Source organism: Pan paniscus, chromosome 4, assembly GCF_029289425.2.
Source record: "Pan paniscus chromosome 4, NHGRI_mPanPan1-v2.0_pri, whole genome shotgun sequence".
NCBI classification, from domain to species: Eukaryota; Metazoa; Chordata; class Mammalia; order Primates; family Hominidae; genus Pan; species Pan paniscus.
Genome location: NC_073253.2, coordinates 163,444,119 through 163,463,607, shown reverse-complemented (window position 1 = coordinate 163,463,607; position 19,489 = coordinate 163,444,119). Strand labels below are relative to the sequence as shown.

The following is a 19,489-nucleotide window of genomic DNA, read 5'->3' as shown; positions in this document are numbered from 1 at the left end:
TGTCCAGATGAAACAGGAGAGGAAGAAAACAGACTCAGAGAGCCTGGTATTTCTACTATATTTGCACAGCTCCTTGACTAGCCGTGCCTCTCACTAATTTGTAGTAAATTCTACGAGTTGGAGACTCTATTGTGTATCACCATTGCACTCCCAGCAATTGGCCCACCTCACCACAATAGGCTCTTGATAACATCCTACTAAAGGCCCCAAGGTCTCCCGGCTTCAAATCTAGGTCCGCACCACCACTGTCGACAGGTGTCACCAGGTCTGTCCCTCCACCTTCCTAAAAGAGCTCTAGAGAACATCAAACCCCCAGTCATAATGCGATTTATCTATTTAACTATTTCCTAGTCTCCATCCCCCGCGTGCACACCCCATTGCAGCAGGGACTTTGCTCTGATCCTCCACTCTGGCAACAGAGTCTGAGCACAGTAGGCACTCCATAAATACCTGCTGAGTGAATGGCCAACCCCCCGCTGGGTGGGACGTGATAAATGCCAATGCCCTTCCTGCAACACCACCATGCTCAAATCAGCAGGTCCTCACACAGCTCTCAAACAGCGCAAAAGGGAAGACTGAGTGAGGGGACATGATATCAAAGCAGTTACAAATGAGTTCCAGAGACCTCCAGTTCCTGCATCAGCCTTTTTAGCTCTGCCATGACAACTGCAATTCATTACCCTGATTCACACACAGCCCTGGTGCCAGCTCACTGGCAAGAGTTGCTTCACTCCAGAAATTCCAAAGAAGGGCTTGCCTCTGATAAGACTGGGGGAGGAGGGGAGTTTACTGATTCATATAATGAGTGCTGCCAAGGTGGTTTGCGAGCTCTAATGTCAGTGTGGCTCAGGTGAGCCGTGGCCCACCAGGAAGAGACTTGAGTTGGCAAGGAAGAAACAGGGGTTTTAGTTCCTCTACCGTTACCAATGCACAGGAGGGTAGGTTGGCCTAACGGGAAAGGGCTCCCATATGAAGGCATGATATGCGCTAAGACTTTCTATGTTGGATGTCATATCCTCACCATGACTCTCAGGGGTAGGTAGGTTCTATTCTTATCCTTGTTTTATAGCTGAGAAGGAACTGGTTCAAGGTCACTTACTTTTTTTTTTTTTTTGAGACGAAGTTTTGCTCTTGTTGCCCAGGCTGGAGTGCAATAGCACAATCTCGACTCACTGCAACCTCCGTCTCCCAGGTTCAAGCGACTCTCCTGCCTCAGCCTCCCGAGTAGCTGGGATTACAGGCGCCTGCTACCACGCCCGGCTAATTTTTTTGTATATTTAGTAGAGATGGTGTTTCACCATGTTGACCAGGGTGGTCTTGAACTTCTGACCTCAGGTGATCCACCCACCTTGGCCTCCCAAAGTGCTGGAATTACAGGTGTCAGCCACTGCACCCAGCCCCACTTACTATTTTAAAGTGACAAAGCCAGACTTGACTCAGTGTCTTCTAATGATCTTTCCGGAGAGCTTATCTACTACAGGGAATCGTGAATCGTGTGGTATGCAATCCCATGTTTGGGTGGAACAACATACACATACACATTTTTTTCCATAGTGGAAAAATGAGCTTGTCACTTGACTTGTCTCTCGGCCTCAGTTTCCTCATTTGCAAAATGCCATAAAAATATGATGAGCAATAGTGTTTGGCATGTGACAGACAATGGATAAGGATCTTTAAAGACAATCATGATTATTTATCACCATTATCACCAGGTGCCAGTTATTGTTCTCACTGTTAGTGATACAAAGACAAACAATGCACTTAGAAGAAATTCCTGGAATACACAGTGAAATGCTCACAGCGCGACTCTCCAAGAAAAGCCACGACAGATGTAGGACTGGAAGGCTGTCCCAGGGTCATCTCATCCTAGCAGCCACCTGATGCCTGCATCTTGACATTTTATCCTTCCAAGTCTGTTACCCGTCAGTGGATCCCAGGGGCTACCCCAGGGACGAATCCAACAAGTAACCGCCACTGGGCGGGGAGGAAGCCAGTGTGGGGGTTGCTACCAAAACAGGCCTGGGCAACAGCAGGCAGCCGACTGGGGAAAGTCAGCAGCTGCAGTTGGCCTGGTGTCCTCGCTGCCAGAGAGTGATGAATGGAGCAAGAGAAGAAAAAAAAGCCAACAAAGGTGTCCCTAATCTTGATGCAGCTTCATTTTTTTTTTTTCTGGCTGACCATTGAGTGAGAACTTAAGCCTCCGTCCCTTTTCTTTGGCAGACATTTGAAACTGAAAGATCTCATTTCTTCCCAACAGTGAGATGTCATGGGTAGAAGCATTGAGCAGGCAATTGGCAAGGGGTGAGGGGTGGGGAGAATGGGCATGTGACCCACCACACTTGTCCTTTTTCTTTCCCTCCTCCCCACTCTCTGCTCCACCCCCTCTTCCCCATCCTGCATCTTTAGAGAATATTCTCCGCACACAACAGTGAACGCCTGCCCCCTCCTCCCGCCACCCCATTATTATTTTTCTGCTCAGGAACTAAAGGCTAAATGGCCTGCTGGGGAAGGTCTAATAACAAAATGTCACTGTATCCAGTTTCTTAGTTTTCTCTTTCTTTATCTCACTCTGAAACGGATTCAAGGCAGCAGCAACTGAACCTTTTGCCTTTCTACCTAAAGGTGTGCAGCCGGCTGGCCATCTCCATGCTGGGAGAGGCAAGACGGGAGTTTTTTGCCCAGATCTAGCCCTCAGCCCTGTCCAAGTGGAGGTGCTTCCCTTAGCAAATAGCGAGGAGCTGGTGATAGGGATGTCACCAGGCCACTTCTCCAAGTGAAGTGGATTCCTCTTATCCAGGGCCCCTTGCTGAACTGGAGGCTGCAGAGCCTCATCACCTAGCACCACATGTGGCTGGAGAGAGCTCCTGATACACGTCATGGACAGCCACCTGACATTAGGTCGGCATTCCCTGCAAGTGCCACTGAAGCCTGATCAAGGCTCCTGCCACTGAGGGAACCGTGCAGCAAGACGGTGGCCACCTTCGACTCACACTTATTCTAGCCCTGTTTCTCCTTACGTGCACCTGAACTTGGCGTGCCAACCTTCCAGGTAACTAAGGCAACCTGATTCTCTTCCCTTCAAAAGGGCAGTGTTCTTCTCACAGCAATCTGGGACCCCAGGGAATTGGAAAATTGGGTCAGTTTGGCTAAGCCCTCTCCCCGGGAGGGGGAGGGATGGCGACAGAGAGGAACGGCCTTGGCTACTCATTCCCTGGCTGTTGGGAGCATTTACCCAAGCGACTTGGAAAGGACTGTGAACTCCTTGTACACACTGCATCCTTCAAAGAGTCCCTCTGCCTCCATCTCTCTCTCTTCTCCCATCCCCAAAGCTCTGGTTAGCCAGCTGCTCCCAGAAGGTGGAGTTTATGCCAAACAGTCTCCTAAGCTGCCATGAGGATCTCACTGGCTTCTCTGGTTAAGGCTCCTTAGCAAAGTCTCTCCCTGAGATCCACATCAGGTTCACCCATTTTAAGAATAAATGGTAACTCTCAAGCCCAGCTGTCAACAGGGCACTCTGGGGCCCTGAGATGGATTAAGAAGCCAGGACAGAGCCAGACCAGGCTACAGCTAGTATGAGTGTAGATGCAAGAATCCAGCTAGGTGGGCTCCAGTCCTGGATGCAACACCTGTTGGTGATCTTGAGCAAGTTACTTAACCTTTTTTTTTTGAGACGGCGTTTCGCCCTTGTTGCCCAGGCTAGAGTGCAGAGGCGCGATCTCAGCTTACTGCAACCTCCGCCTCCCGGGTTCAAGCGATTCTCCTGTCTCAGCCTCCTGAGTAGCTGGGATTACAGGTGCGTACCACCACGCCTGGCTAATATTTTGCATTTTTAGTAGAGACGTGGTTTCACCATGTTGGCCAGGCTGGTCTTGAACTCCTGACCTCAGGTGATCCACCCACCTTGACCTCCCAAAGTGCTGAAATTACAGGAGTGAGCCACCGCACCCGGCCGGTTACTTAACCTTTCTAAATTTCAGTTCCCTCATCTGAAGTACTTACCCCATATGGCTGTTGAAAAGATAAAATGAGGTCACAATATAGAATGCTTAGCTCAGTGGGCAGCAGAGAGTAAACACTCAATAGATGCTGGTATTGACTATTATTTTATTCTTCTCTGGGTTACCAAATCTCTTGCTTCTCCCTATTATCTATCCTAGTGTTTTTAAACCTCATTTCTTTCTTAATAATTGACATAGGATGTTCCCAGGCATGGTAGACTCCCATGGAATACGTAGATCTTAAACTCAAGCCTTAGAAAAAGATAAAAAGCCCTCTAATCACTCGTATGTAAGTATTATTATTATACATCTACAGGTATTAGTGGATCATTAAGAGCAGCAGCATGGAGAATAAAGAGGTTCTGGGTAACTTCCCTGGCAGACTGGTTATAACTCTCACTTAAGAAACCTTGTTGGGTGGGGCACAGTGGCTCACACCTGTAATCCTAACACTTTGGGAGGCTGAGGCAGGCGGATAACTTGAGGTCAGAAGTTCGAGACCAGCCTGGCCAACATGGTGAATCCCCGTCTCTACTAAAAATACAAAAATTAGCTGGGTGAGGTGGCATGCACCTGTAATCCCAGCTACTCGGTAGGCTGAGGCACGAGAATTGCTTGAACTCAGGAAGTAGAGGTTGCAATGAGCTGAGATTGCACCACCGCACTCCAACCTGGGTGACTGAGCAAGACTCAGTCTCAAAATAAAATAAAATAAAATAAAATAAAATAAAATAAAATAAAATAAAATAAAACAAAGCTTGTTGGAATATGACATTAGACTGACAATAACTCTAAATCCATTTTAATTGATTATAAAAATAGGAATTCACTTGCAATCACTGGAAATGTAATCATTTGACATACAGCAAATTCCTATGACACAACTCACAAATGATTGTGACGCACAATGAATGCAACTTCCTGGTCTATACAATCAAAAAGGATTATGGAGAATAATGCAGCCATGCACATAAAATATGTGTGAATTATTATCATTGATGAGAAGGACATAGATCTGACTTTTAGTAAAAAATTTATATAAGAGAAAGAGAAAAAAGAAACTTTTACTAGACTCGAGGTTGGCATTTATTTTCTGTGCGACCTTGGGCAAGTCACTTGTCTCTGGTTCTCAATTTCTTTTTTTTTTTTTTTTGAGATGGAGTTTCGCTCTTGTTGCCCAGGATGGAGTGCAATGGTGCGATCTTGGCTCACCACAACCTCCACCTCCCGGGTTCAAGCGATTCTCCTGCCTCAGCCTCCCGAGTAGCCGGGATTACAGGCATGCACCGCCATGCCTGGCTAATTTTGTACTTTTAGTAGAGATGGGGTTTCTCCATATTGGTCAGGCTGGTCTCGAACTCCTGACCTCAGGTGATCTGCCCGCCTCAGCCTCCCAAAGTGCTGGGATTATAGGCATGAGCCACCGCACGAGGCTGGTTCTCAATTTCATCAGTGAAATGAGAGGCCTGGATTTCACGAACAGAAAGGTCCACTCCAGCTGCAAAATTGGGTAGATATGCAGCCTCCATTTGATGCTGCTGTTTCACAGGTACGTTCTAGGAAAAGTTAAAGGAACTGGCATTCCTCAGTGTCCCCTGCATGTCAGACTTCATGCTTGCTGCCCTACCTACCTTCACTTACTTATCACCCATAACTACCCTTGATGGTTGATGGACATCTTTCCATTCATTAGAAGACAAATGCAAGGTTCAGGGACAATATGTCAATTACCAAGGTAACTCAGGTAGCAAGTGGCAGATCCAAGATTCCAGGAGCCAAAGACTCACTTATCTACATTTGCCCTCTAGGTGCCCATGACCTGACCACACCAGAATGGTCACAGGTAAGTGAAATCATGCCTGTTTTGGCTCCATTTCCCAAGGCCAAATTCCTTAGGCACTGGAGCAGTGGTCTTGATTCTGCAGCTAACTCAGCAGGAAGTAAAATGAGGCAGTGGTTAGAAATGTGTGTTCTGGTGTGAGCCCGCCCAGTATTCACATCACAGCTCCACAAAGGTTGAGGGGCTTTACCAAGCCTCCTTGAGCATTGGGTAGTTCAGGTGGGTAATAATTGTACCTAGTCCCAGGGTTGTTAGGAGGATTTAAAGAGATAACCTATGTAAAGCTCTCAGCAGACTGCCTGAATATAGTAAATACCCAATCATTATTTGCTACCTAGCTAAACAGGAGGTCTTTCGATGGTGGCAAGCAATTTCCAAGCTTATCTATGGCAGGAGTTATGAACCTGGGGTCCAGGAGGTCCCTGAAATTATGTGCAAAAACCTTTTCTCTAGGAAGAGTTCTGAACCTTTATCAGTCTCATAAGGGTCTGTGACCTGACAGAGGTTTAGACTTTTTGACTGCTGTAGACCTGACTTCCTACCATATCAATTATTTCTGAAATAACAGGGTTAGCAAAAGATCCTCAAGTCATGGGAGAAGCTGCTGGATCCTCTCAGCATGGCCTCTCCAGCCATGTGTGCCTCCGGTACTTACCATACAGACCCAGAAACTGCCCAGAATTCCCAGGTGGTTCCTATGAGAAGGTCTGAATACAAATCGCACAACAAGAAGGAATCAGGCTGCAGGAACCTTCTCTGGGAGGGCCAGCCCCAAAGATCTATTCTTCCTCCGAGAACAATCGGTGCATTTGTTTTGCATACCACGAAGTGAAATACACAGGACGCTGGCCCCTTCGCTAGGAGCTCACAAAAGCACCCAGAGTTACTCCGCAAAAGGAGCACGGCTCCAAGGTGCTGTTCAGACCTGATCCACAGCACCTGATTCCCGAAGGGCCTGTCACCTTCCCAGGCTGGCCTTGACTCAGGAAAAGCCTGTGGTGCTGCTGGAGCCTTTGGCCCAGTGGGCAGGACCCAAGCTGCCCACTGGACCCTCTCCGGTTGTTGGGACAACCATCCTCAGGAATTTCGGCCTCCCAGTCTTCCCCTGGGTGAGAAGGGGAGAGAGTTGGCAAGGCCAGCTGCTTGGCTGCTCTTCCAACCCCCTGGTGAAAGGGGAAGCTGAAAACTGGATTCCCTACCCCCAGCAGCTCCTGGCCGGCCAGCACACAAAACAGCTCAGCCCCAGAGGGAGGAATGTGCCAAGACATTCTTTAGGGTTGGTAACCAGAGACGCTATTTTGTCCTTGGTGGCTAAGAAATCACTTTTCTGACTGAAGGACCATTTGACTTACTTCTTTTAAATTCAGGGGAATGGGTGGGCATCTCCATTTGATTCAGGTAAGGAAAAATCCAAGGCAAATAAACACACACACACACACACACACACACACACACACACACACACACACACGGAGTAGAATTTTTTAGTGCAATTTTTTGTCTCACAGCATTAATTAATTGCAGGGATATAACTACCTTGGCAGAATTTTTTCTCCCCAACCCACCACCCCCGGAATAAGTTTGGTTCTTTTCAGCTTTGTTAAATTTCTTCTTCCTTTTTCTCATAGCCCATCCCTGTTCCCCCTTCTCCTCTCATGGAGTCTGGAGAGGTAAGAGCGGCAGAAGGGTTTTAAATAATATTTAAGAGCTGGCAGGCCCTTGAAGACCATCTAACCAACCCACTTCTCAAGCACTCAAACCTCAGAGAGGTCAAGTGATTTGCCCAAGGCCACACAGACAGAACTAAAAGGCAAAAATGGGGTATGCCGGAGGGAAATTCCAGAAAACCACAAGTGGCTATCCTCCAATTAGCACTTTTCCAAAACATACAAAGCTGGACCACAATAGTGACCCCCAGAGTTGACATGAGACCCCCTCAGGACCCCAAGTTCAGGGGCCCAACACCACCCCAGTCCAGGTGGGATGACAAGGAGGTACAGAGATGAAGTTTATAAACCAGTGACCCAAGGCCAAGCGTGGTGGCTCACGCCTGTAAGTGGCGGCTCACGCCTGTAATCCTAGCACTTTGGGAGGCTGAGGTGGGTGGATTGCCTGAGCTCAGGAGTTCGAGACTAGCCTGGGCAATACAGTGAAACCCCATCTCTACTAAAATACAAAAAATTGGCTGGATGCAGTGGCATGCACCTGTAGTCCCAGCTACTCGGGAGGTTGAGGCAGGAGAATCGCTTGAACCCAGGAGGCAGAGGTTGCAGTGAGCCAAGATCGCGCCACTGGACTCCAGCCTGGGCGACAGAGCGAGACTCTGTCTCCAAAAAACAAAAACAAATAAACAAAAAAACCAAAAGCAAACAAACAAAAAAACCAATGACACAAGATGAAGAAGGTGAGCTGCTCACCTAAGTGCCACTATGTTTCTGCCGCCTCTCCATGGCTTGCCAATCTGCCTAAAAACAAAGGCTGGGCAGGCGAGGTGCTGGGGCCTTAGGCTGGCCACAGTACCTAGCTAAAATATACTAACCCTGGTTTTTTGGGGTTTTTTTGTTTTTTTTTTTGTTTGCCTATCTTTTTTGTTTCCCCTTTATGACAACAGATATAACTAGTTTCCCATTTGTGAAAATGGTACACATATTTTTAAAGTGAGTTGATCTAAAGTCAAGGAGTAAGTAAGCAATAGCACAGGTGGATATAGCAAAAAAAAATCATGGAGGTGGTCCATGCAACACTAAAATTTGGGAGATTGTGCTCCAGCCAATCAGTTCTTCGTAGAAGCTACTTGCTTGCCCTTTTCCAAGGGTAAAGAATTACTGTTGAGAGGGGCCTCCTATTGCTGTATTAGAAGTCCCCAGACGCATGATTATCAGTGTTGGCAGGGGCGGTCCTTTCACTCCAACAGGATGTCCACCTGCTAACAGCACACAGGCCTCCGTAATCTACAGGGACCTAAATTGGGGCAGGTCACATATGTTTGAACTTGTGTCTGTTCTGAGAAAAGGACAAGAGAAAAGGTGCTGCCAAGTTCACCAACACAGTAACAGAGCTGGCAACTGACCTGAGTAAGGGTGGGGAAGCAGTGTGTCAGGGTGACAAGTCTGCAGGTTAGAACTTCAGAGCTGGTGAAGAACTGGTACGCAGAATGGCAGAAAAATCAAAATACTTGAGCAAATCACACCTCTGGGCTTCAAATTTTCTCTTACGTTTCAAATGGGAGTTGGGCGCTGATGTACGTCCCTTCCAAGTTTTAAGCATCCCAATATTCCCTTCCAAGCAAACTTTTTAAATTCAGGGAAATGGTGGGCTCCCCCATCTGACAAACAGGGAAACTGAGGCTCAGAGGTTGAAGCAGCTTGCCTAAGAGATGCTCTCTAGCACTAAATATTTACCTTCCAGATTACATTCATGAGACATTCAGCATGGTGCTGAGTGTAGAGGAGGCATCCAGGAAGCGCTGAATGAACGAATGAATGAATGAATGAAAGTAAGTGCTCCCAGAAACTACCGAGAATCTCAACTCTCATTTTCTTTCCGCTTATATTCTTTTTTTGACCCACATCTTGCTACATACACTTCTGGGACACCTCCACCCCTACCACACAAGATGAAGAGTCCAAGAAATTCACCTTGGTTGCTTTACAGGGACCTGACCCCCAAGGTCACAGACAAGGTTTAAAGTCCGCATTCCCCAAGACACTCTGCCCACAGACCGTGACAACAACATCGTGGTCCGGGGACTCTAGGACATGCATGGAGAGGGTGAATGTATGTGTATGTGTGCAGCATGTGAGCAAAGAAATGCCAAACAACCAGGAGAAAGTCTGGAGAGGTAAGAGCCACACTGAGCTATCTCAGGCTCCACCTGCCTCTGCACATTATCTCAACCTACAGCGGCCTGGTACCCACCAAGGTCAGGTCCCGCTGGTGCAGGGCTGAGGAGCCTCGCCGACCCCTTCCCCGATCAGGGAAGAAAGAGAGGAGAAAGAGGCGAGGGGCAAGGCTTTCCGGGAGGCCTCTCACCTCCATCTCCATCCTAACAGCTTCCAAGTTGCTGCCAGATTCCTGGATAACCAGTCTCCCTCATCTGCCCTCCCCCGCTTCTTCACTTCCTCCCCACCCTCGGGTTCCAGGGCCCCCTGGCTGCCCCTGTGCTGTTCTCAGCAGCTTCCAAGGCACCTGTCAAAAAGCACACCTCAGGTTGCCTTCCCCTGCGCCGAGTGCCCTCTCTCCAGTGGTCTCCCACGGAATCCTGGGGTCTTGACCACCCCCTCTAACCGGACACTTCCCCATCCCCATCCGCCCACCCCCACGCTGGATGGAAGCCTTCCCGGGAAGACCCGGCTTCACCCGGCTAGGTCGCTCCCCCAACCCCCGCCCCCGCCCGACCTCTCTTCCTAAAGGGGGCGGGCGGGGCTAGAGCTTAAGGTCAAAACTCCGGGCAGGTGCCGGCTGGGGCCTAAGTCCTCCAACTGGGGATGGCGGTGAGGCAGCCTGGGCCAGCTCCCCGGCAGGCGCCTCCTCTCGGTAGCCCACTGAGGCGGGAGCAGCGCTCCAGAAGGTTGGGGGGAGCAGGGGGTGGCGAACTGAAGAGAGCTCAAGAGGCACGCAGAGCTCCCCTGCCCCCTCCCAGTCCCGGCCGGCGGCTCCAGGGGCAGGTGGGGGCCCAGGCGGGGGTGTGGGGGCCCAGGCGGGGGTGTGGGGGCACGGAAGAGGGTCCCAGGGTCCTACCTGTCCCGCGGGTCGATCCAGCTGGTGGTGCGGTTCGTGTGGTCTATGTAGTAGACCTTGCCGTCGAAGTCGCGCGCCTCCTCCCAGCCCTCCGGCAGGGGCAGCTCCGGCCGGGGCATCTTCCCGAGCGCTGCCGGCGCTCCCCCATGCAGCTCCCGGCCGCAGCGGGGGCTCAGCGGCTCCAGCCGGCCGCTCTTAGCCCGGGCGGCCGCCGAGGCACCATGATCCGGGGGGTGGCGCCCGCAGATGGGGGGCCCTAGTGGGGGCCGGCCGGGGTGGCGCCGCTGTCCATGCGGCCCTGCAGCCCCGACCCGGCGCCGCCCGCTCCTCCCGCCGCCGGCCTCTCACGCTGCCATGTGCGTCCGCAGCGGCGCGGTGCGAGCCCGGGTGCGCGCCCAGCCGGCCGGGCAGAGCGAGCCAAACGCCGCCGCCGCCGCCGTCTGCCCTCCTCCGCCGCGCGGCGCGCTGCGCCCTCCACGCCGCCGCTGCCGCTGCCGCCTCCCTCCTCCCTGCAGCCGGGTGCCGTCCCTCCTCGCCGCTCCACCGCTCTGAGCTCGCCGGGTTTGTGACTTCTGCCTCCGCCAGGTGCGGCTCGGGCGGTGCAGGTAACCGCGCTGCCCCGGAAACGGGAGGCGGAGCGCCGGGTGCCTGGGTTCCCGGGTCCCCTCCCCGCGCGCAGCGCCTCGAGGGCGGGTCCTAGGTCCCGAGACGCGCCCCCTCGTGGGACAGTCCCAGCCGCCGGCCACCCCTACGCTGCCCCTGCCATGGGAAGGAGAGACCGCCCCTCACCTGCGTCCCAGACCTAGGGGGCTGGGCCAAAAACCGCTCTGCCTGTACTTAAAACGCTCCTGTCTCTCTCCACCCGGAGTAGCCAGGCTCTTGGCACAGGTGGCCCCAAATCTTAAAACTCCCTGCTTTTCTGTGGTGTAGAATCAGGAGTCAGGCAAGAAGTGGTTAAATGGAAACATTCTTGCGAATTGGGAAACATAAGTTTTCCAGGATCTCTGGTCCCTTCCCCCAACACAGGCACCATCTGTCTCCTTCTATTCAACTCTCCCTACGACGTTTCGCCCACCCTCCACCCTTCCCCACCATTTGGAAATGTAGCTGGCTCCCCTCAGGGCCCCTAAAATTAGGAGCGCTGTGGATCCGCTTTCCTGGGAGGACTTCCAGAGGGTGTCAGGGAAAACACTTTGTAAAAGTAATAGTAATGCCATTGTTATTGTTAGCTAAATTGAGGACTTACTTGTGACAGGCTGTGGCTAGCAGCTTCACAGGCTTTCTTTCCTGTGATACTTTGAGGTAGGTGTGTTATGGATTTGGGAGAAGTGGGGTTATGAAAAAGAAGAAAGTAAGCAAAGCAAAATTCCATCGTGAAAAATGTTCAAGAGAATAAAACAATCAGAGACACAATGTTTCTTGAGAAATTAAAAATGTAGAATTAGCTGGGTGCGGTGGGTCACGCCTGTAATCCCAGCACTTTGGGAGGGTGAGGCAGACAGATTACCTGAGGTCAGGATTTCAGACCAGCCTGGCCAACATAGTGAACCCCATCTCTACTAAAAAATAATAATAATAAATTAGCTGGGCATGGTGGTGCACGCCCGTAGTCCCAGCTACTCGGGAGGCTGAGGCACGAGAATCACTTCAACCTGGGAGGTGGAGGTTGCAGTGAGCCAAGATCGCGCCACTGCACTCCAGCCTGGGCAACAAAGCGAGACTCTGTCTCAAATAAATAAATAAATAAATTTAAAATGTAGCATTAAATACAAAAAGCAAGCTAGCATGATTGAGTGAATGATCAACTGGCTGTTCACTTCCCCATCTCCTCTTACATCTGTGTACTGAGTGGGAATTTAACCCTTTTTTGCCCTCGGCATATGGCAGGAAGCTGGACTGGTCGAATGAAGCCCAGTTGGGTGTCTTCTCTTGCCTGAGCCCCACGGTCTTCCAGAAGAACCAGCACCCTGTGCTGTATGGGCCAGGGTGTTGCTGAGCCAGAGAGGGAATCATGTTTGTGGTCTCATCTCCTCTTGCCAGAAAAGACCCACCAGAGTGAGCCTCGCCTCCAAATGCCTTCTTCATAGTTAATTCCTTCCCTGAGGCCAGGCCTAGGGGCTCAGTGCTTGGCCCTCCTTCATTCCATAAATACCAGGCACCAGAGTCCAGGGACACCAGCCTCAGACTGGCCCTCAACACCCAAAAGTTGGAATTCCCCATTCCTTTATGGGGGAATTCCCACAGCCCTCTACACTTCCTCTGTTTGGGTCAAGCCTTTACTACATAAAAACCCACTATTGATTAGAGCAGTAGCCCCAAAGCAAAGCCAACCTGGTGCTAGGTTCTTTGAATACATGATCTCAATCTTCATAACAACCCTCTGGCATAGGAAAGTCTATTTATTATACCCATTTTACAGATGAGGCTCCAAGATGCTTTGTTGTTGGCCCGCGATACGGAGCTCATAAGACAGACTAGGTCTGACTCTAGTGCAGTGTTCTCAGTCATTAACCTATACTTTCTTTTTTTCTTTTTTGAGATGGAGTCTCCCCCACATCCCCCAGGCTGGAGTGCAGTGGCATGATCTCAGCTCACTACAACCTCTGCCTCCCAGATTCAAGCAATTCTCCTGCCTCAGCTTCCAGAGTAGCTGGGATTACAGGCCTGCGCCACCACGCCCAGCTAATTTTTGTATTTTTTAGTAGAGCTGGGGTTTCACCATATTGGCTAGGCTGGTCTCGAACTCCTGACCTCAGGTGATCTGCCCACCTCAGCCTCCCAAAGTGCTGGGCTTACAGACATGAGCCACCTTGCCTGGCTGACTTTCTTTCTTTCTTTTTGAGACGGAGTCTCGCTCTGTCACCCAGATTGGAGACTTTCTTTCTTTTTTAAATCACTCTGCAGCCTCAGAACTTCCCCATGGTTGGGATGTGGAACATGACTGATACTGACAAATGTTCATCTCTGTTGATGTTTGCTTCATAGTTTTTTGGTTGAGAAGCAAGAGCTCTAGAATCAGGCAGTTTGGGTCCCAAGCCCACCCGGTTTTCTAGCTGTGTGACCTTGGGCAGCTTGCTTCACTGAAGTCTCAGTCTTTGATTTGAAAAAAAATCACATAACAATATGGACTCCTTTGGGCTTGTGGTTAGGGCAAAGCAGGAGGAGAAATGTGAGGGCTTGGCACTCAGCAGCACGCCTTCATCTCAGGGGCTGTGGAGCACCGTGCCTGGCAGCAGACACACCTCTATGAAATGTGGATCATTTGAAGTATTTTCTGTTCAAAACACAAATCCACGTCCTTTCCCCTTCTGAAAATTATGCCTGCTTGCTTGCAACAGTCCTCCTAATTGCTGATTTTTTTTTTTTTGGCCTTATTTTTCAACCAAGCCTTTTTACTGGTTGGCATTGTGAAGAGAAAACACCTTTTAGACTGCCAAGTCCCACTTTCGTTTTAGTCCAGCCACCCAAACCCTGGCATTTTCCAAATGGCTTGCTTCTTTGGACCTTTTGACCTGGCCTGGGAAGCAAGAAAGAGAGACCAGAGCAGGAATTGACTCCTGAATTAAGGCCTAGGTCTGTTCGCTCTTTTTACCTCCCATCCACCCCCAACGAAAGAATCCCAGGTAATCTCGCAGAAGCTGCAAGCAGGGTGAGGTAATAAAACAGATGACTGCCTGCCCCATGTGATGGCGCGTGAATCATCCCGGACATTCTGCGAGGCTGAGGGCAAACGTGAAAGAGATTAAAGGTAAAACCGGCTCAGCCACATGATAGGCTGAATTGGACGTTACTCTACAGGTGACTGAACTGCAGGAATCCGAACTGAAGACAAGAAGCCCAGCCCTCTCCTGGCCATCCTCCTGGGGCTGCGTCTGGCTGCCCGCGTGCGGAGTTGAAGGAGACAGGCTTGGGCAGTGTTGGGCAGTGCAGAAGTGACCACAGGCCAAGCCTTTCTAATGACAAAGGCCACATCCCGGTGGCCCAGAGGAATCACCTGAGCCTGAGACAGGCTGTCTTGTTTTTAAAAACGATGCGCACTTGAACCCTTTTCTCCACTGCAACCGCAGGGAAGAAAGGCCGTTATCCACACGTGTTTTAGAGTGTTTCAGAGAGCCAGAGTCACATATTCCATGAAGATGGTAAAGAGGAGAAATTAAATATAAAAAAAGGAACAGATATGTTAGCAAGTCCAGTTTCCTGTTCGCATCTGCATTCTTCAGGGGAAACTGAGGCTTTGAGAACCTCTGCTGAGATTTTGCTTCCTGCTCTGTGACTCTACCTCCCTACCTCATGCCGTCCCTCCCACACATCCTGGGGAATGCACAGTTATGTTCTATGATGGAGCCAATAATGTCCCCTTTCTTGAGTCATGCATTATTTGAGGTTCATAAATGTACTGTGGACTCTTTTTTTCCAATGATGGGAAAACACGTCCTAAGCCAGAGAAAGTGAGGGTGGAAGAAACCTTGGTAACATGAGAGCCGAGGCAGAAGAGATGGTTTTTTATTTACCTCTCGGTCCTCCGTGCTTAATTCAGTGCTGGGAAATCAACTGAAACAAGTCTTGCACAGCCTACTCATTTTACAAACAGAGAAATGGAGTTTGTGTGAATAATGATTTACTGCCCTAGTTCCTGCTGGTTCCATTTCATAGATGAGCAAACTGAGATTCAGAGAGGCAAAGTGACTTTTCTGTAGTCATGTAGATATCAACTTAGCTGCTTCTAGTGAGTTTTTGCTTCTGGACTCCCAGTGTGGGCTTTAGAATGCCTGTGAAGGAGAGATTTCAGGGCCATGGTCTGGTTGGGAAAGGAGGTGGGGTGGCCAGGAGACCCTCCTGAAACTCCTCCTTATGTTTGGGTTGTGTGTCTATTTGGAGTGGATGGAGGAGGCCATGGAGGTTGATGGGGGCATGCTAAGACTGGTCACAGCTGAGCTGACAATGAGAGGGCAGAGTTGAGGTGGGGGTTCTCAATTCTAAGAGGAGGAGATAGTGCCCTGATCCCCCATTGCCTGCCCAGTGCTGTCCACAAGACCCCCCAAGGGGATTGGTGTTGGGGATTTCACAGGCTCAGCTGTCTCTGTGGGAAGAGGGGTACTTTTCTCCCTTTGTTGCCTGTCTTTCCTCCCCACTTGTTTCCTTGCTGGTTTTATTTATTTATTTATTTATTTATTTATTTATTTATTATTATTTTTTGAGACAGAGTGTCACTCTGTTGCCCAGGCTAGAGTGCGGTGGCGCAATCTCGGCTCACTGCAACCTCTACCTCCTTGGTTCAAGCAATTCTCCTGCCTCAGCCTCCCGAGTAGCTGGGATTACAGGTGCCCGCCACCACGCCTAGCTAATTTTTGTTACTTTTAGTAGAGTCGAGGTTTTGCCATGTTGGCCAGGCTGGTCTCAAACTCTTAACTGAGCTGATTTCTCCTATGTGAGAGGCTGAGGCTGCCAGGAGAGGTTGAGTCCATCCTATTTCTGACTCTCTCATCAAGGGATTCTCTGGGGACTGGGAGCTGTTGTGTCTTTCACTGAAGAGGAAATGAATTATGCACCAAAGGAGGAGGTGGAGATGAAATCTCAGTTTCAAGGGTGGGGGTGTGGAGAGGAGAGAGCAAGCCCATGAGCAGAGGGCGGGAGTTCTTGCAAAGCAGTGCTTTCCTCTGTTCCTCTACTCAACAGCAGAAGCGGAGCCCTGGTGGGAGACGGGGGTGGGGGTACAAGTGCAGTCACCAGCAGACTGGCTGAAAGAAGCCTCTCTCGGTATTTATAGAGCTTACATCGCCATGGTACCCAGGCGCTTAAATTAAACTCTAGCCCAACTGCTTGGAGATGCATGGAATGAAATGCACTTTACCTGTCCACTGTACATGGTCTCACACCTCATTCTCAGAACTTCACCACTGCAAAGATAAGCAAATGGAGTGAATTTTACAAATCACCTGGCAAGAAGGGTATAGGGTTGGGTTTATACAACAACCTGTCTCAACAGGGTGGCTGGGCAGAGTAGTAGAAAATACATGGGCAGAAAAAGCAATCCAGATCTGAAACTTGGCTCTGCATCTTGGTCAGTGTGTGACTGTCGGCATGAGACTGCATCTCTCTGAGCCTCAGTTTCCTCACCTGTAAAATGAGATCACCAACAAGAAAAATGAGAGCAACAATGCTGCCTCACTATTGACTTGTGACAACTATATGAGATGATACAAGTGAAGTGCTTTGCTCAGCTTCTGAAATGCAGAAGCTCTTTTAAATATAGGTCTCCTTCCCTGTTCAGCTGTTATTCATTTATTCCACAAGAACTTTTTTGTCTGCCTATTGTCTGCCAGACAAGTATTGAGACATAAGGGTGATTTCTGGTCCCGTGGAGCTTACAGTTTAGTAAAGTAACATGTAATAAACAAGTCAACACATGAAAAAGTAATTGCAAGTTGTTGTTAATAATATGAAGGAAGGAGCATGCTGTGAAGAATTTGGTAGGGTGTGGATTGGTTGAGAATCTACTTTAGACTGGGCCAGAGGAGAAGGCCATTCTCAGGAGGTAACACTGAAGCAGAAACCTCAAGCAGCCCACAATGCGAAGAACCAAAGAACATGCATTGTAGGGAAAGAGAATAGCAGGAGCAAAAGCCCTGAAGACAGTATGTTCAACACACCCAGGGCGCTGTTCCCATTCTGCTGAAAACCACAGGAGGCTGCTCTTGTTGGGGGCACCCAAGCTAGAAGGTGGTAGCCCTAAAATGCCACAAGATTCTCTGCCCCCAAACCCATGGCTTCCTGTACCACCATCTCCACCCTGATCCAGGTGAACAGAGTCCCTGCTCCCCAGCCCTGGCTACTCAGCTGCAGTTGCCTCAAAGGTCCAATAAAGCCTAGTAAAGGTTGGATATTTTGCTACTTTGTCTTTAGTTTTCAGATATTTAAATATGTGTCTTGGCATGGATTTCTTTGGGTTTATCTCATAGTTGGGTGGGTGGTGGGGCTCAGCTTCTTTAATCTGTAGTTTCATGCTTCCTTTCAAAGCTGGGATGTGTTTGGCCATTATTTCCTTGAATCCTTTAACAACTGCACCCTTTTGTCCTCTCTTCTGGGGCTCTCATCTTCGTTATAGTCCCATGGGATCCCGGGGCTCTGTTCATTTGTTTTCAGTCTGTTTTCTTTCCATCGTTTAGATTAGGTAATTTTGATTGTTCTGTCTTCCAGTTCATGGATTCTCTTCCCTCTGTCCCCTCTATTCTGCTCTTGAGCCCATCCATGGAGCTGTTTATTTCATTTGTTGTATTTTTCACTTCTAATATGTCTATTTGGTTCTCCTTTATGTCATGCATTTCTTTGCTGAGACTTTCTATTTCTTTGTTGAGGTTTTCTGATTTTTCATTTGTTTCAAGTGTATTCATAATTGCTCATTAAAGCATTTGATTATGGCCGCCTTAAAATCTTTGTCAGACAATTCTAACATCTCTGTCATCTCAGTGTTGGCATTTATTGCTATTTTAATTTGGTTTGAGATATCTCTGGTTCTTGGTATGATGAGTGATTTTTAATTGAAAGCTGGACATTGGCCTTTTTAGCTTGTCTGCTTCTCCAGCACTCAGCCTGGGGTATGTGAGGCAAAAAGAAAACCCAGGGAACTCACCACCATGTCATTCCTCGGATTGCGAGGTCCCTAGCCATCTGCCTTCTTCTTTGCACTGTTCTGAGTCTTCTCATATTTGTTTTATATATAACGTCCAAGGTTTCTAGTTGAACCAGTGGGAGGAATAGGGGAAAATGTGCCTACTCCATTTTCCTGGAAGCAGAAGGTCATTGCTTACTCTGAGCCAACAGCTTTTTTCTTCAAGCTGGCTTCTTCACCCCACTTTCCCCCTCCACTCTCTACCTCCCCATTTCATATTCCCTACAGATATCTAGGTAGGAATTGTCAGCATTCTGCCTTCACAGCCTCCCTTATATCTCTTCCTTCTTTTTGACATAAGCCCTAGCTCAGATCTGATTCTTTTGTCTGATACTTGGCCATTTTAATGATGTCTTCACTCATCTCATAAATAATTGTATGCTTAGCAATCTTCAGCCCTCCAGTGTACCTCTTCTACCTCCTCATCTTTCTATCTTTCTTTCTTTCTTTTTTTTTTTTTGAGACAGCGTCTCACTCTGTCACCCAGGCTGGAGTGCAATGGCGCGATCTTGGCTCACTGCAACCTCTGCCTCCTGGGTTCAAGCAATTCTACTCCTCAGCCTCCTGAGTAGCTGGGACTACAGGCTCATGCCACCAGGCCCTGCTAATTTTTTGTATTTTTAGTAGAGATAGGGTTTCACCATGTTAGCCAGGATGGTCTCCATCTCCTGACCTCATGATCCACCCTTCTTGGCCTCCCAAAGTGCTGGGATTACAGGCGTGAGCCACTGGGCCTGGCCACCTTCTCTTTCTTTCTTTCTGTCTGTCTGCCTGTCTTTCTTTCTTTTATTTTCTCTCTCTCTCTCTTTCTTTCTTCCTTTCTTTTTTTTTTTTGAGACAGAGTCTCACTCTGTCGCTCAGGATGGAGTGCAATGGCATGATCTCGGCTCACCGCAACCTCCACCTCCCGAGTTCAAGCAATTCTCCTGCCTCAACCTCCCGAGTAGCCAGAATTACAGGTGCCTGTCACTATGCCCAGCTAATTTTTGTATTTTTAGTAGAGACGGGGTTTCACCATGTTGGCCAGGATGTTCTTGAACTCCTGACCTCAGGTGATCCGCCTGTCTCGGCCTCCCAGAGTGCTGGGATTACAGGTGTGAGCCACTGCGCCCGGCCTACCTCCTCATCTTTCTAAAGCAGGCATCCACAAGTGCATTCCTCAGAGTTAAACATAGTCTGAGAGCAATTACATTGGGGAAATATTGGTTTTAATAAAGTAAATAGATTTCTTTCCTGTGGGAA

General features: G+C 49.2%; 1 protein-coding gene across 9 annotated transcripts in view; it reads right to left on the bottom strand.

Annotated features, from left to right (window-relative positions):
* The window catches only part of WWC1 (WW and C2 domain containing 1), a 180,094-nt gene extending 168,859 nt beyond the window's left edge, over window positions 1-11,235 (bottom strand). For 3 of the 9 annotated variants that reach the window (XM_008963296.5, XM_008963297.5, XM_003810912.6), the window contains exon 1: window positions 10,579-11,235. In XM_008963296.5, the coding sequence (XP_008961544.3) occupies window positions 10,579-10,697 (119 nt within the window). In that variant the 5' untranslated portion in view covers window positions 10,698-11,235. The remainder of the gene's footprint in view (window positions 1-10,578) is intronic. The other 6 variants (XM_008963298.4, XM_008963295.4, XM_055112854.2 and 3 more) reach the window with 6 other exon arrangements.
* Between the last annotated feature and the right edge of the window lie 8,254 nt (window positions 11,236-19,489).